Genomic DNA, 15307 nt, shown 5'->3' with positions numbered 1-15307 from the left:
TTTATTTTTCGAATATTAATTACAGATCGAATATTCGACTATTCGTGCACACCCCTACCTGAAAACAGACTTTATTCGCCCCAATGGAAAGCATATTTACACTGTCTGAATTGTTCCCTGCACTATGTGCCATTCACCATATTGTAAATAGTGAATATGTGAAGATTGACTGATTTTAGCCGCAGCTTCAGCGTCTATTTATAATTTAGGAGGCGGGACGCTTCAGATTCTAGAGAGCATTTGATTGGACAAAAAGTCTGATGAGAAGCTGGTCCGGAGTGATGTCATCAAAATCATTGATCCATATTGGAGGAAACTTGGAAAATGCTGCCTTCGGAGGACACATTTTAAGGCAGGAAGGCACCAAGGCATGTCCGAATCTAATGTTAGCTTCACTTCCTGTCTCCTGAGACCTTCATCTGATCGATTTTTGAATGCAGCATATATGTATCCTTCGCTGCCTTTGATTTCCCACAATCCTGTGCTTTCTATTCTGTGACACTTAAGCTGGGAAAAAAAGATGGCATCCGAAAGTTGCGTTTGCTGGTCAGTTTGTGTGTAAATGTACGTTTTTTACCAACGTTTTCTACTTCTGATATCATTTCTAGCGAGAAATTACTAATGTAGTAATTAAATATTTGTTTAGTTCTCACCAAAGCTCTCTCTATTTTGCTGTAGATCATTAAACGGTTACACTGCCTAAGAAGTCTGTCCGAAATGAGTTTCGTGAGGTGCCTTCATGCACAAACGCTGCCTTACAAGCCATTGTTTGATAAGGCAGCAACGAGTCAGCTGCCTAGGTTTTCAGACGCAGTGTGTAAGTTTTGAAAGCTTATATCTTTTAAATTGTGCCATTGTTTCGGAGCACACCAGCTTATATATAACCTTAAGGCTAAAAGTTCCATACTAAAAGCCAAAAAAACTTCACATTTTGATTTCATGGGGACTTTAAAGTCTTTCTCTGCTCGTCCTCCTGCCCTGCAGGTGGCTGTAACAAATGAGTTGAACATGCAGGAAACGGCGAGTGAGAGTACAGAAGACCGGAGCGCACCATGGCAACAAGCTCAGCTGAAAACTTTAGCAACCAGCCTTTCGAAAGTAAGTGTTTTGTTTCTTAAACATGTATGGTGAATTCTTCTTGTGGTTGCCTTAAATAAATAGACAGCGGAGTGTTAGCCGTGGCATGAATTTGTACGTTTTCTAGTTGCTTTATACATTAAAAATTCTTCGCAGTTAGCGACACACGAACACCAAAAAGCCTTCAATATCAGAAAGTCATCATACCATAAAAGGAGATACATATTATGTATAGTTTTATTTAAATTCTGGCTACAGACTGCTATTATTTGCCGATTTATTCTCCTTCCTTACCTGACATGGGAATGTGTAGCCCATCACAAGAGGGCACTCGAGATCATGTTAAAGAGATATTTCACACAACAATTCTGTCATTAATTACTCGCCCTCATGTCGTTCCAAACTCATAAACTTTCGTTCATCTTCCGAACACAAATTAAGATGTTTTTGATGGAAATCTGAGAGCTTTCTGTTCCTCCATTGACAGCTACACAACTGACACTTTGACGCTTCAAAATGTTCATAAAGAGATCATAAAACTAATCCATATGAATTGAGCGGTTTAGTCCAAATTTTCTGAAGAAACACAATCGCTTTATATGATGAACAGATTGAATTTAGGCTTTTATTCAGATTTAAACATTCATCAACTCACACATTAGTTGTGGTAAACGGAAGCCCAAGCATGTTTGTGTGACGTGTAATAACCAATGTTACGCAGCACATTTGAGCTTTAGCAAGAACCAATGAGGTTCATTCTTGTGTTACGCAGCACATTTGAGCTTCAGCAAGAACCAATGAGGTTCATTCTTGTGTTACGCAGCACATTTGAGCTTCAGCAAGAACCAATGAGGTTCATTCTCGTGTTACGCAGCACATTTGAGCTTTAGCAAGAACCAATGAGGTTCATTCTTGTGTTACGCAGCACATTTGAGCTTTAGCAAGAACCAATGAGGTTCATTCTCGTGTTACGCAGCACATTTGAGCTTTAGCAAGAACCAATGAGGTTCATTCTTGTGTTACGCAGCACATTTGAGCTTTAGCAAGAACCAATGAGGTTCATTCTTGTGTTACGCAGCACATTTGAGCTTCCTCAAGAACCAATGAGGTTCATTCTTGTTACGCAGCACATTTGAGCTTCCTCAAGAACCAATGAGGTTCTTTCTTGTGTTACGCAGCACATTTGAGCTTCCTCATGAACCAATGAGGTTCATTCTTGTGTTACGCAGCACATTTGAGCTTCCTCAAGAACCAATGAGGTTCATTCTTGTTACGCAGCACATTTGAGCTTTAGCAAGAACCAATGAGGTTCATTCTTGTGTTACGCAGCACATTTGAGCTTTAGCAAGAACCAATGAGGTTCATTCTTGTGTTACGCAGCACGTTTGAGCTTCCTCAAGAACCAATGAGGTTCATTCTTGTGTTACGCAGCACATTTGAGCTTCCTCAAGAACCAATGAGGTTCATTTTTGTGTTATGCAGCACATTTGAGCTTCCTCAAGAACCAATGAGGTTCATTCTTGTGTTACGCAGCACGTTTGAGCTTCAGCAAGAACCAATGAGGTTCATTCTCGTGTTACGCATCACGTTTGAGCTTCCTCAAGAACCAATGAGGTTCATTCTCGTGTTACGCAGCACGTTTGAGCTTCAGCAAGAACCAATGAGGTTCATTCTTGTGTTACGCAGCACATTTGAGCTTCCTCAAGAACCAATGAGGTTCATTCTTGTGTTACGCAGCACGTTTGAGCTTCCTCAAGAACCAATGAGGTTCATTCTCGTGTTACGCAGCACGTTTGAGCTTCCTCAAGAACCAATGAGGTTCATTCTTGTGTTACGCAGCACGTTTGAGCTTCCTCAAGAACCAATGAGGTTCATTCTCGTGTTACGCAGCACATTTGAGCTTCCTCAAGAACCAATGAGGTTAATTTTCGCGAGTAACGCAGGTTCTGTTGAGCTTCTGTTTATGTTTGCTGATCAATGTTTATATGTGAATAAAAGCCTAAATTACATCTGTTCATCTTCATTTGTGTTCCGAATATGAACGAGAGTCTTACAGGTTTGGAGCGACATGAGGGTGAGTAATTAATGAAGATGTAATTAATGAAGATGTAATTAATGATGATGTAATTAATGATGATTAAAATTTTTGGGTGAACTGACCCTTTAATGATGGGGTCTAATTTGTTTGTACTTGTGTGTTTATCAGGTTTAAAGATTAGACTATTATTACTGGTGGCCTGTTGTGCATCAGGAGCTATTGGAAGCCAAATTGTCCAAGAGGATCATGTAGTCAAACATAACCATGAACATAATGCAAATATGTTCCTTGGCTCTGAGGTATCATCTCCGTGGTTCTTTATAACAGTTCTTCATGTCTTTAAAGTGATCCGGCTTCGTTCTACCAACTATCACTGTTTTTCAGGACAAGGATGAAATACAGAAACTAAGTCCATCTGAGCAGCGGAAGCGACTGGTGGAGATAGTGAAAAAGATTGACACCAACTCTGATAAATATCTGACCACAGGTTAGTTCTGGTTTGGTTGACATTTATATTAGCATGAACACGAGACATGAGTTTTTGATCTACACACTACACACACTGAATAGCAAAAGAAAAACTCCACAATAGTGATAGTGAGATTGATAACGGCAGTGAAAAAATAGAAAGATTTTTACCATCACTCCCATAGACGCTGTATTAGAAACACCCTCACAACAGCGGTAACGTGTTTTTTTGTAATTTGATGCAAAAGTAATATAATACAAAGTAGGGATGAAACGATTACCGGTTTCACGATAAACCACGATAAAATTTAGTGACGGTTAGTAATATCGTTTAAAATTTAATTATCATCAAAACCGCGTGTGATTATCACGATTTTGAAACCTCGCGGTAAATCCTGTCCAGTCAGCGTCAGTCTGGCTCAGGCGCACCGCACCGCTGTTTTTGAATGAGAAGAAATGGCAGAAGGCAGTGACAGCTCTCGGGAGATTTTTCAGACTTCTAAAAGGATCAAATCTGAGGTGTGGTCATATTTTGGCTTTTACAAAAGTCCTGAGGGAAACTTAATCGAAGATGGTCACCCTGTCTGCAGAACATGCTTGAAGAAAGTCGCTGTAATAGGGGGAACACTTCAAATCTGCAAATGCAAGGCAAGTGACCTCAATACCAAAAATACGTCTGAGAAATAATAACGTGAAGCGAACGAACAAGTTCAGACAAGACTAGGGCGACATTAAGGGATAATAATCAGGGCTTGACATTAACAATTGCCATTTGCGGGTGTAACGTTATTTCGGCTGCACACTAGCCACTCTGGCGGTTGGACTTATTATAGTCTTCTCTCAAAAGCCATCTGTTATAATCGCGTTGCGCATTATAACCAATCACACATGTTTCTATTGAGTTTATGAATGCAATGTCTCATAATCAGAGGCGTTCAGATTAGAGTTTTGTTCAGAGCGCGCGCCGCTCTCACTCTGCAATCTGCTTCCAAAGCGGAGATGAACGTGCGATGTATGCAGGAGATTCACTCATCATACAGTGATTGACTGTTTTTGTTCTATTTCAGCAGCGAGAATAATTTCAAACAAACACAGCAGAACCACAGCGCATCCATGAGCGCATCTGATATGACTGGCATAACGCTGGCGAATTTAGGGACCGTCTCTAAAGTTACACACAACATTGGTAACGTTACACGTTTCAAACTTCAGCATTTGAAGAGAATGACTTTGTCATCAAACTGACTGTAAAGTGTTCATCTAGGTGTCAGGTATGATGCACACATTTTGATATTTAATAAAATAAACTGTCAAATCATATGGAAATATGGATATGCATTATTTCACTAGGATATTGTTTGGGCTCTTACACAAAACATGCTAGATTTAAATGTGACTGATAGAACACTGATGAGAAAATTGAGAATATATTTACAGAGATAATATTAGAGATTATATTTATGCGTTGCTATTGACGACGGCCATTATAAGTAAATCCCACACAATCTAGCTTTAAAAAGTGCTTAGAGCTGCTTTATTTATTTGTTGTTTTTTGATTTTCAAATATAAAACTTGTTGAAATGTTTTAAGTGTGTGCATCTGTTCTTTTTGAACACTCATCTCATTTGAAGAAAACTGTGATAATATTGATAACCGTGATAATTTGGGTCACTATAATCGTGATGTGAAATTTCCATACCGTTTCATCCCTAATACAAAGTAATATAGCTGCAAGCAGCAATAACGGGGCCAAGCGCAACAGAAGCAAACAAGGAAGCTAGCAGCAGACAAACTGAAAAAATGAGTGAAGATATTTGAAGACAATTTTAAGCAAAATTGTTAAAACCCCACATTAAAACATTGAGTTGTATAGAGCCAATGTCATATTTTGTTTAATTATAGCGCCACCAAGAGCCACAATCCCACCATTTTTTTTTTGTCCTCGGAGTGAGCCCATACATGTGTGTGTCAATTTTGGTGAAAATATCTAATTTCATTTTGGAGTTATAGACATTTATAAGAAAAAAAACACATAAAAATGACTGACACTAGCCTGACGTCGTCATACTCAATTCTAGTCAGAATATGAGTCCGATACTGCTCCGTTGGGCTGTGATTATGGGGCGTGTTTCAACCGAACCAGGAAAGACCTCAATTGGATAGACCTACAACCAATCAGAGCAACGGAGCGACGTATAACGTTTAGTTGTCAAATGTCAACAGAACTCAACTGCACTGTGTTGCCATGTCTGCGGGTTGAAGCGACCCCAATTATGTGATATACAGACCCAGGAATGCGATTCTTAGCTGCCAGCCCTGCCAAAATAACACATATTTTACCCCCCAAATGCTTTTTTTCCCCGGAGAAAAGCTTTTTTAGCTATCGACCTATGTTTCCGAACTTCTGACGCTGGTTTCGTCTTGATCGGACTAGCGGTTTCGAAGATATCAGCTAACGTTTTTTAAGCGCTAAATTTCCATGCTGCACAAACCATAGGTCGAAACTTGGCAAGTCTGGTATCGTTGGACTTGGCAAGAATTCAGGAGACGAAAAAAGTTACCGTGAAAATAAGTCAACCACACCCAAAGTTATAAACATTTGAGAATTCTGAAATTCAGAAAATTGAAATTCTCCACTAGGTGGTGTTGTTTTGAAACTTCTCAGGCTCCTTCAGGGCATCGTGCTGATGACCCATTCCGAGTTTCGTAACATTCCGTTCATGTGTTCATAAAAAACAGCATTTTAGCACATAATTCAAAATGTCTGACAGCCAAAATGGCCGATATGGTAAAATTGGATATCAGACGACTTGGCATGCCATCCTGAATCTAACGAGACCACTTTTCTGATTTTTGGACAAACGGTTCAGAAGTTATAAGCAAATATTAAAAAAATGTGTATATCCGGACCAGTAGGTGGCGCTGCGCCGAAACGCGGCATGTTACTTGTGATGACATGTACCAAGTTTGGTTTGAATACGGTAAAGCATTGCAGAGTAAAGCATTGCAGAGATTGCAGAAAAACTGTTTGAGGAAATCAACTTGAATTCCATAACTTTTTGTCAAAATGGTCTGAAGATGATCTGATTAAATTTTCGTGGACAAATCGGACGAACCGCCTAGGACGAGTTCGCAAAAGTAGGTTTTTTCGGAAAATTCAAAATGGCGGGAACATTTTCATGACGGAAAAGGGTGAAATCGAATCGTCTTGAGCTAAGGAATCTGAGGGAAAATTTTTGTTTCTAGCCCGTATGGTTCAAAAGTTATTAGCATAAACATGAGTGCAACTTTGGACAGGTGGTGGCACTAGAGGGATTAAGTTAGAGACTCAAAATTTTATATAGTGACAGTTGGGACTATTCTCTATCTGTGTCATAACTTTCCCGCAAGCGGTTCTATGGGCTGCCATAGACTCAAGAGTGGAAGAAGAATAATAAGAACGCTAACGATTTCACCTTCGGTGCTTGGCCCCTAATTAGTGTTATAAATGTACATACATTTAAAAAAAATGAAAATACAAAAAAACGTTGCAGGATTTACGATATTGATGACTGTTAAAATGCGTCATCACAGTCTGTGAAAAGGGTCTATTGTGAAAGTCTTTACTGTCGCTTTCGATCAACTCAAAGTGTCCTTGCTGAATAAAAGGATTCATTTGTGACCCCAAACTCTTAAACAATAGTGCATGTTAGAATTAAAAAGCATCCTCTGTTGCTTCTCTAGAGGAAATCACATTATGGATACAGAGGGTGTACAGGAGATATGCGCTGGATGATGCTGAGGAACGCTTCCCTGAGTTTGACTCCAACAATGATGGCCTGGTATCTTGGGACGAATACAACACGGTCATGCATGGTCATACTGTGGAAGTGGATGAAGGTGCTGTACTTGAGGACCCAGAGGAGGAGTCTCTTAGATTTGTATGTTGCATGGTTCATTAACATTTCATGTTATGAAACGGCAATGGAAACTGTTGCGTGATTGATTAAAAATGGTTTCATCCACTCGCAGCTCCATGCAAAGGAAAAAAGACGTTTCGATTTTGCTGATATGGATGGCACAGCTGGCCTGAACTTAACAGAGTTCCTTGCATTTACTCATCCATCTGAGGTGGACCACATGGCTGTAAGTGTAAAATGAAGCTGCAATAAATCAGAAATATGATTCGATATTAAACGTCCATGCATGACTATGTGCTGTGTGATTGCATTTTCCGCAGGATTTTGCTATTGAAGATGTGCTGACTGAATATGACTTGGATAAAGATGGATTCATCAGCATGAGTGAATTCATTGGAGATCTCCAGGCAAATGGTATGATTATGTTGGGATAAATAACTGTATATTGTAATTATACTGATGTTGTACTACAACCCCAAATCAGAAAAAGTTGGGACAGTATGGAAAATGCAAAAAAAAAAAAAAAAAAAAGTGATTTCTACATTTACTTTGACTTGTATTTCATTGCAGACAATATGAACACAAAATATTTCATGTTTTGTCTGGTCAACTTCATGTCATTTGTAAATATGCATCATTTCCTGTCATTCAGACCTGCAACACATTTCAAAAAAAGTTGGGACAGTAAAGCATTTACCACTTTGTAATGTTGCCATTCCTTTTCACAACACTTAAAAGACGTTTAGGGACTGAAGACACCAAGTGATGAAGTGTTTCAGGTGTAATTTTGTCCCATTCTTCCTGCAAACAAGTCTTAAGGTGGGCAACAGTACGGGGTCTTCGTTGTTGCATTTTGCCCTTCAAAATGCGCCACACATTCTCTATTGGAGACAGGTCGGGACTGCAGGCAGGCCAGTCAAGTACCTGTACCCTCTTCCTCCGCAGCCAGGACTTTGTAATGTGTGCAGAATGTGGTTTTGCATTGTCTTGTTGAAATATGCATGGACGTCCCTGGAAAAGATGTCTTCTTGAAGGCAGCATATTATGCTCCAAAATCTCTATGTACTTTTCAGCATTAATGGTGCCTTCACAGAAGTGCAAGTTACCTTTGCCAAGGGCACTGACACAACCCCATACCATGACAGACCCTGGCTTTTGGACTTGTTGCTGGTAACAGTCTGGATGATCCTTTTCTTCTTTGGTCCGGAGCACACGGCATCCATTCCTCCCAAAAAATACCTGAAATACTGATTCATCTGACCACAGTACACGTTTCCACTGTGTGATGGTCCATCCCAGATGCCTCCGAGCCCAGAGAAGTCGACGGCGCTTCTGGACACTGTTAACATAGGGCTTCCTTTTGGCACAGTACAGTTTTAACTGTCTTTGTGGATGTAACTACGTATTGTGGTACTTGACACAGGTTTGCCAAAGTAGTCCTGAGCCCATGTGGTGATATCGCTTATAGATGAATGACGATTCTTGATGCAGTGCCGCCTGAGGGATCGGAGATCACGGTTGTTCAGCTTAGGCTTGTGCCCTTGTCCTTTACGTACTGAAATTCCTCCAGATTCCTTGAATCTTTTAATTATGTTATGCACTGTTGAATGTGAAATATCCAAATCTCTTCCTATCTTTCTTTGAGGAACATTGTTTTTAAACATTTCAATAATTTTCTCACGTATTTGTTGGCAAACTGGCGATCCTCGGCCCATCTTTGCTCCTAAAGGATTAGACCTTTCTTGGATGCTGCTTTTGTACCAAATCATAATTACAATCACCTGTTGACATCACCTGTTTCAAATCACATCATTATTTAACCATTTTACCTCATTACTAGCCCTAAATTGCTCCTCTCCCAACTTTTTTTGAAATGTGTTGCAGGTCTGAATGACAGGAAAGGATGCATATTTACAAATGACATGAAGTTGACCAGACAAAACATGAAATATTTTGTGTTCATATTGTCTGCAATGAAATACAAGTCAAAGTCAATTTAGAAATCACTTATTTTTTTCTTTTTTTTGCGTTTTCCATACTGTCCCAACTTTTTCTGATTTGGGGTTGTAATACAAATGAAAAATCATCCAATTTCTACATTATATTAATAATGGGTTTTCAAATGGGTTTTTCAAACCAGGGGCTGCAAGGAAAAGACTAGAGAAAACTGTAAAAAGAAAAGAAAAAAAGATTAAAATAAATTAGTAAAGCAATAAATTATATCTAAATAAATAAATAATGTGATTTAAATAATAAATGTAGTTAATAGTTATTAATCTGTTGCATAGATTACATTACATAGATTAACATAAATAAAATATAAAACATGTATTAATATAAATAAATAAAAAAAATTATTACAATTAAATAATACAACTATAAACAAAAATTAAATAATACATATAACAGTACACACTGGTAGAAGAAAATATATAATAATGTAACTGAAAATAATTTTAGATTTATAATAATATTTTTTTCTGTGTATAAATTGGGTGTTTATAAATACAGATGCATTATACATTTTAGGATAGGGGTCCCTCACACAGGGATGAGAAATTAAAACCCCGGGTCTAAATCATTTATAGTGAATTAATAGTGAACTTTGCCATCACAACATTTTGATGTACAATATGAAAATTATTTTTCTAAACATTACATTTAGAGCTGCACGATTAATCGTTAAAAGATCACAATCTTGATTCAAACACCCCGTGTGATCTTATTCCTTATTCCTAAATTATACGATTCCTGTGTCTATTAAACCTTTGACACAAACAGTCTTTTTAACCACACAGTATCATTATTTCTGAGTTACAAATAATACGATTATCAAAATTTACAGTTCGGATATAAACACTGATGTCTACAAATTAAAATAAAGCAAATCACCTTTTGAAAGTAACTTGGCGCTTCAATGATTGCTTCAATTGCATTGTCACGCCACCAGGTGGCGACCGGTGACTGTTAAAAATATGAATTTGTCATTGAATCATTAATTTAAAGGGATAGTTCACCCCAAAATGAACATTCTGTCCTTAATTACTCACCCTCATGTCGTTCCAAACCCGTAAGACTTTCGTTCATCTTCGGAACACAAATGAAGATGTTTTTGATGAAATCTGAGAGCTTTCTGTCCCTCCATTGACAGCTACACAACTGACATTTTGACGCTTCAAAAAGTTCATAAAGAGATCATAAAACTAATCCATATGAGTGGAGTGGTTTAGTCCAAATTTTCTGAAGAAACACGATCGCTTTATATGATGAACAGATATTAAATGAACATTTATCAAGACGGGCACGTTCAAAGCTCAAACTGTGTCCGCTGCAGCTCAGTATACGCAACAATTGAAGATATTAAAAGACGTGATTGTCGTAAGAGTTTTATAGTAAAAATATAGCATATAAACATGATGATGTAGTTGTTTATATTTTTAGCTTCATTGCAAGGCAAGTTTATTTATATACCAAATTTCATACACAATGGTAATTAAGTGCTTTACATAAAAATGAAAAAGAAAATACATGGTATTAAAAAGTAACAACTAGAAATAAAATGATTTAAATTAGAATTGATTACCAGGAAATAAAAAAGTTAATTAAATGGGATGGGGATGTTCTCTTTTATTCTGGACGGCAAGGGCAGTGACTGCAGAGAGCGCGTTTTGCAGTATTAAACACATATTTAAATCGATTTCATCAGGCTCAGAAAATTCTTCAAAAAGAACACAATGGCCATAGTTTCAACTCTTGCTTCATCAGAACAGGGTGTTCAACGCTCCACCGTTTCCATCTAAAAAAACACTTTGCAATGTTTTGTCGGGGATGAACGCAGCCCAGTTGTGGTAAACGGAAGCTCAATCATGTTTGCTTGACGTGTAATAACCAATAGAGACAGAGCGACACGCGTCATAATCTGAAGACCACGCCCACCGGGGGGGGGAACAATCAAACCGTCTCCATTGACTTTGCATTGCGTGAAGCGACCTTTTTGTCATTTCGGACTTATAACAAAAAACTGAACCATGTATAAAAGCTGATATGTGACAAGGTGTACAGCAAACAAGCTAAACAAAACCCAGAAGCAAAAACCCAGACGTTTTTATAAGCTGTTGACCCAAAAAACGAGCGTTTAAGTACAAAAAAGTGGATTCAGGCCATTGAGACAGAGCGCGCGGGTTATATTACACTGAGAACTACGACGACGAGAGGGGAACGTAATCAGCGACAGTAAATATAATATATAAAACGGACATTTGGATATTTGACTTAACAGTGACAAAATGTTTACTTCACACATCGACATATTAAGGCATACTGAGTGTCAGGATCCCAAAATTTCCCCATTCTTCCTGCTGAAGCTTCACTTCGTATTGCCTGTATCCACTTTTATCTTCTTAAACGTTCGTTTTTTTGGTTCGACAGCTTATAAAAACTTATTTCTGTGTTTTTTAGCTTGTTTGCTGTACACCTTGTCACATATCAGCTTTTAGACATTGTTCTGTTTTTTGTTATAAGTCCGAAATTACAATGAGGCAGCCTCACGCAATGCAAAGTCAATGGAGAGCGTTGGATTGTTTCCCCCCCCCGGTGTGGGCGTGGCCTAAATACGCTCTGTCTCTATGAGGTTCATTCTTGTGTTACGCAGCACGTTTGAGCTTTAGCAAGAACCAATGAGGTTCATTCTCGTGTTTGACAGTTTAGTCCACATTTTCTGAAGAGACTCGATCACTTTATATGATCAACAGATTCAATTTAGGCTTTTATTAATGATATTAATGACATCATTTTTGGGTGAACTATCCCTTTAAGAGATTTGTTCAAAAAAGCTGATTCATCTATTAATGAAACAAGTGAATTGTTCATTCAAACGTTTTTTTTATATATATTTTTTTTTAACACCACAGCTGCTTATACAAAGTGAGAGACAAGGCACAAACATATACACACAGTTTGGGGGAGAAAAAATAAATATATATATAAAAAATAAAATAAACAGTGACTTCACTATTTATTTATTTAATAATTTTTATGAATACGGGGTCACTGACTGAGAAATCACTTTCGAAACAATTTAAAACATTCCAAATAATAATAATTGTAGTAAAAGTAGTTATAATAATAGTAATAATAATAGTAGCAATGGTAGTTGCAGCAGCAGTATTAGTAGTAATAATAACAATAACAGCAATAAAAATAACAATATTATTATTAATAATAATAATAATAATAATAATAATAATAATAATAATGATTAATCAATTTTATAGTTTTTGGACATATATCACTCTCTGGGTCTTGGAGCCACTGCCCCACCGACGGCGAGCACAACCAACATCATTATTTTTTTAAATAGATGGCAGCAATTAACATTTTGTCAGAATCTCTAGTAAATCACGTTATTTTGTTTAATTGTCAGTTCAAAATTGTTGGAGTATCGTGATCTCTATAACATTTCATTTTATCCAGAATCGTGCAGCTCTATTTACATTTGACAGTGTTATTAAATTCTTCTTCTTTTTTTTAAAGATTAGAATATGTAAAATAAGCATGCACAATTAAATATGGACCAATACTAATACATAAAAAAAAATCGAATATCAGCCTTTAACTGATATATTGTGCTTCTGTACATCATACACATTTGGCATCATTTGAAATCAGATTCATGGGAACTTACTAGATATTGTCCAGGATTGTGGTAGATAAATATCAGAAACATACGTTTGCTTGTCTGTGTTTAAGAGCAGGACGAGCCCTCGCAGTGGGAGATTGAGGAAACAGTGCGCTTTAAAGATCTCTATGACCAGGATAAGGACGGAAAACTCAACCGGGATGAACAGCTCCGCTGGGTTGCTCCGAACAGCTATGGGTCGGCACGAGAAGAAGTGAGTCAGTGTGTCAATGTGTCATCCAGCTGCATCATACACTGTTTTTTATTTTATTTTATTTTTTTACATCTAACAAGATATTCTATATATTTTGTTTCTTGATTGTAATACAGGCTATTCATCTAATCAAGGAAATGGATCAAGATGGGGATGAAAGGCTCTCAGAGGCAGAGATTTTAAAAAACCAAGACACTTTCATGAACAGTGAAGTGACAGATTACGGCAGACAGCTCCATGTGCCACATGATGAGTTGTAATGGAGCCTTTTATTAATACTTCGTATGGTGCCACAAAGAAAGACTACGTTCATTTTATTAGATGACATGCGACTGGTACTTTGATCAATGCCATTATCTGTTTTGACCTGTGATATTGCCTTTTATTTGAACTAAGCTGTGTAACATGCACTTTTCTTTTAGCAAATCGGTAGTTATGAAACTCAGTTACTGTTGCTTGGAGTCAAAAGATATTCAAACGTCTTTCTTTATTTAACTTGATTTACTAAAACTACTTAACTGAAGATGATTTAGATGGCTCCTCTTCAACACCTAGAAGACTGACTCTACATTTTCCAAAAGCCCACTGTTTCAGACGCGTCATCCATCTAGTATTCAAATGGCGGCTGAATGCATGCATATTATCTGTTGGGCAGGCTCTCTGTGGTCATTGACATTACAGGAGTGAACTTCCTTATCTGAGTCAAACCTGAACACAAGCGAGTGCTGAGAAACGGTGGTTTCCTGCGTGTGGCATTGTCAACTCTTTCTTTCATTTTTCTTAATTCCGTCTTTGTTTCCTTTTGTGTGCTTTGTATCGTTCTTACCGTTGTAAGCTGTCTTCAGAATGACACCGTTACAATTCAAAGATTCTTTTTGGGTAAGTAAACGAGTTGAGATATTTTGACAGATTACATTGAATGATGTTGTCCGTTAGGGCTGACATGCTTGATGTTAACCATATTGCATATGATGATTGACAGCGTGGAATAATAATGTGTATAAACCTCGCCTAATGAATGCATTGGACCACTTATTAAATCAAAGTATTTTTGGTGAACTCTCATTTCTATTCATTTGTATCAGGAATTAGGGTTGCACTTTATTTTACAGCACATGCACTTTCAATGTACTTACCCACTAAAGTACTGAGTAGTGTAAAGTAACTACATGGGTTACGTTAAGGTTCAGGGTTAGTAGTACCTAGTTAGTGTCACAGTATGCGAAACAGGACTGTTAAATAAAGTGCTACTGGAATTATTGCATCTGTATATTAGAAAATGTTTACTATTAATCTGTAGGGGTGTAATGATACCCTCATGTCACGATTCGCTACATATCAAGATTCGATATTATTGTGATACTCCAAGACATTTGGTAAAAGGTGACAACCTTTTGGTAAAATCTACAACACCACAAAAAATGTACTGTTGATTAACATGCTAGGTTTGGAATTACATTGGGGGTGGAAATTAATAGGCTTGGACTTGGTGCTGGCAACACAATGCACAGGGCAACAGTGACATAAGAATAAAAATATGCATGATTCTGAAACTGAAAATACATAATTAATTTAGACGAATATGCTTGCACTCTGTCACTATTTAAAATAATTCAGGCCACTTTTTACTGGTGGTAACATTAGACATTTGGCATTTTCAGGACCTACAAATATTACCTCATTGCATTATTATACATTATATTCAACATTATGGAGAAGTGTAATGTAGTACTGACACAAACTCTGTAAACTTGAATTTTCATTTTTGTGTGAACTATGCACAACACATCGTCACTCACTATCCACGATACATACTGTTGCATTTTTGTATTTCGATATATTGTGACACGATATACACCCCTAATAATCTGTACTTGTTTCCATTTCTTAACATGTTTAAGTTAGATTTGTACTGACAGTACTTAAATGTTCTC

General features: G+C 37.4%; 2 protein-coding genes across 2 annotated transcripts in view; both read left to right on the top strand.

Moving 5' to 3' along the window:
• The first annotated feature begins 984 nt into the window (after positions 1 to 984).
• rcn2 (reticulocalbin 2) lies at positions 985 to 14430 on the top strand. Its single transcript, XM_079825025.1, has 8 exons — positions 985 to 1098; positions 3284 to 3414; positions 3500 to 3602; positions 7307 to 7503; positions 7595 to 7708; positions 7803 to 7896; positions 13231 to 13373; positions 13490 to 14430. Exons 1-8 carry the CDS (start codon positions 1053 to 1055, stop codon positions 13631 to 13633), a joined length of 972 nt encoding a protein of 323 aa, XP_079681151.1. The 5' UTR covers positions 985 to 1052; the 3' UTR covers positions 13634 to 14430.
• Positions 14075 to 15307, top strand: part of pstpip1a (proline-serine-threonine phosphatase interacting protein 1a) — a 29535-nt gene continuing 28302 nt past the window's right edge. The window contains exon 1 of the mRNA XM_079825023.1: positions 14075 to 14252. Within this exon, the coding sequence (XP_079681149.1) occupies positions 14220 to 14252 (33 nt within the window). The 5' untranslated portion in view covers positions 14075 to 14219. The remainder of the gene's footprint in view (positions 14253 to 15307) is intronic.

The sequence above is a fragment of the Gobio gobio genome, assembly GCF_949357685.1.
Source record: "Gobio gobio genome assembly, chromosome: 9".
In the NCBI taxonomy this organism is placed as follows: domain Eukaryota; kingdom Metazoa; phylum Chordata; class Actinopteri; order Cypriniformes; family Gobionidae; genus Gobio; species Gobio gobio.
Note: the sequence above shows the minus strand (reverse complement) of the source record. Positions and strands in the feature narration are given on the sequence as shown.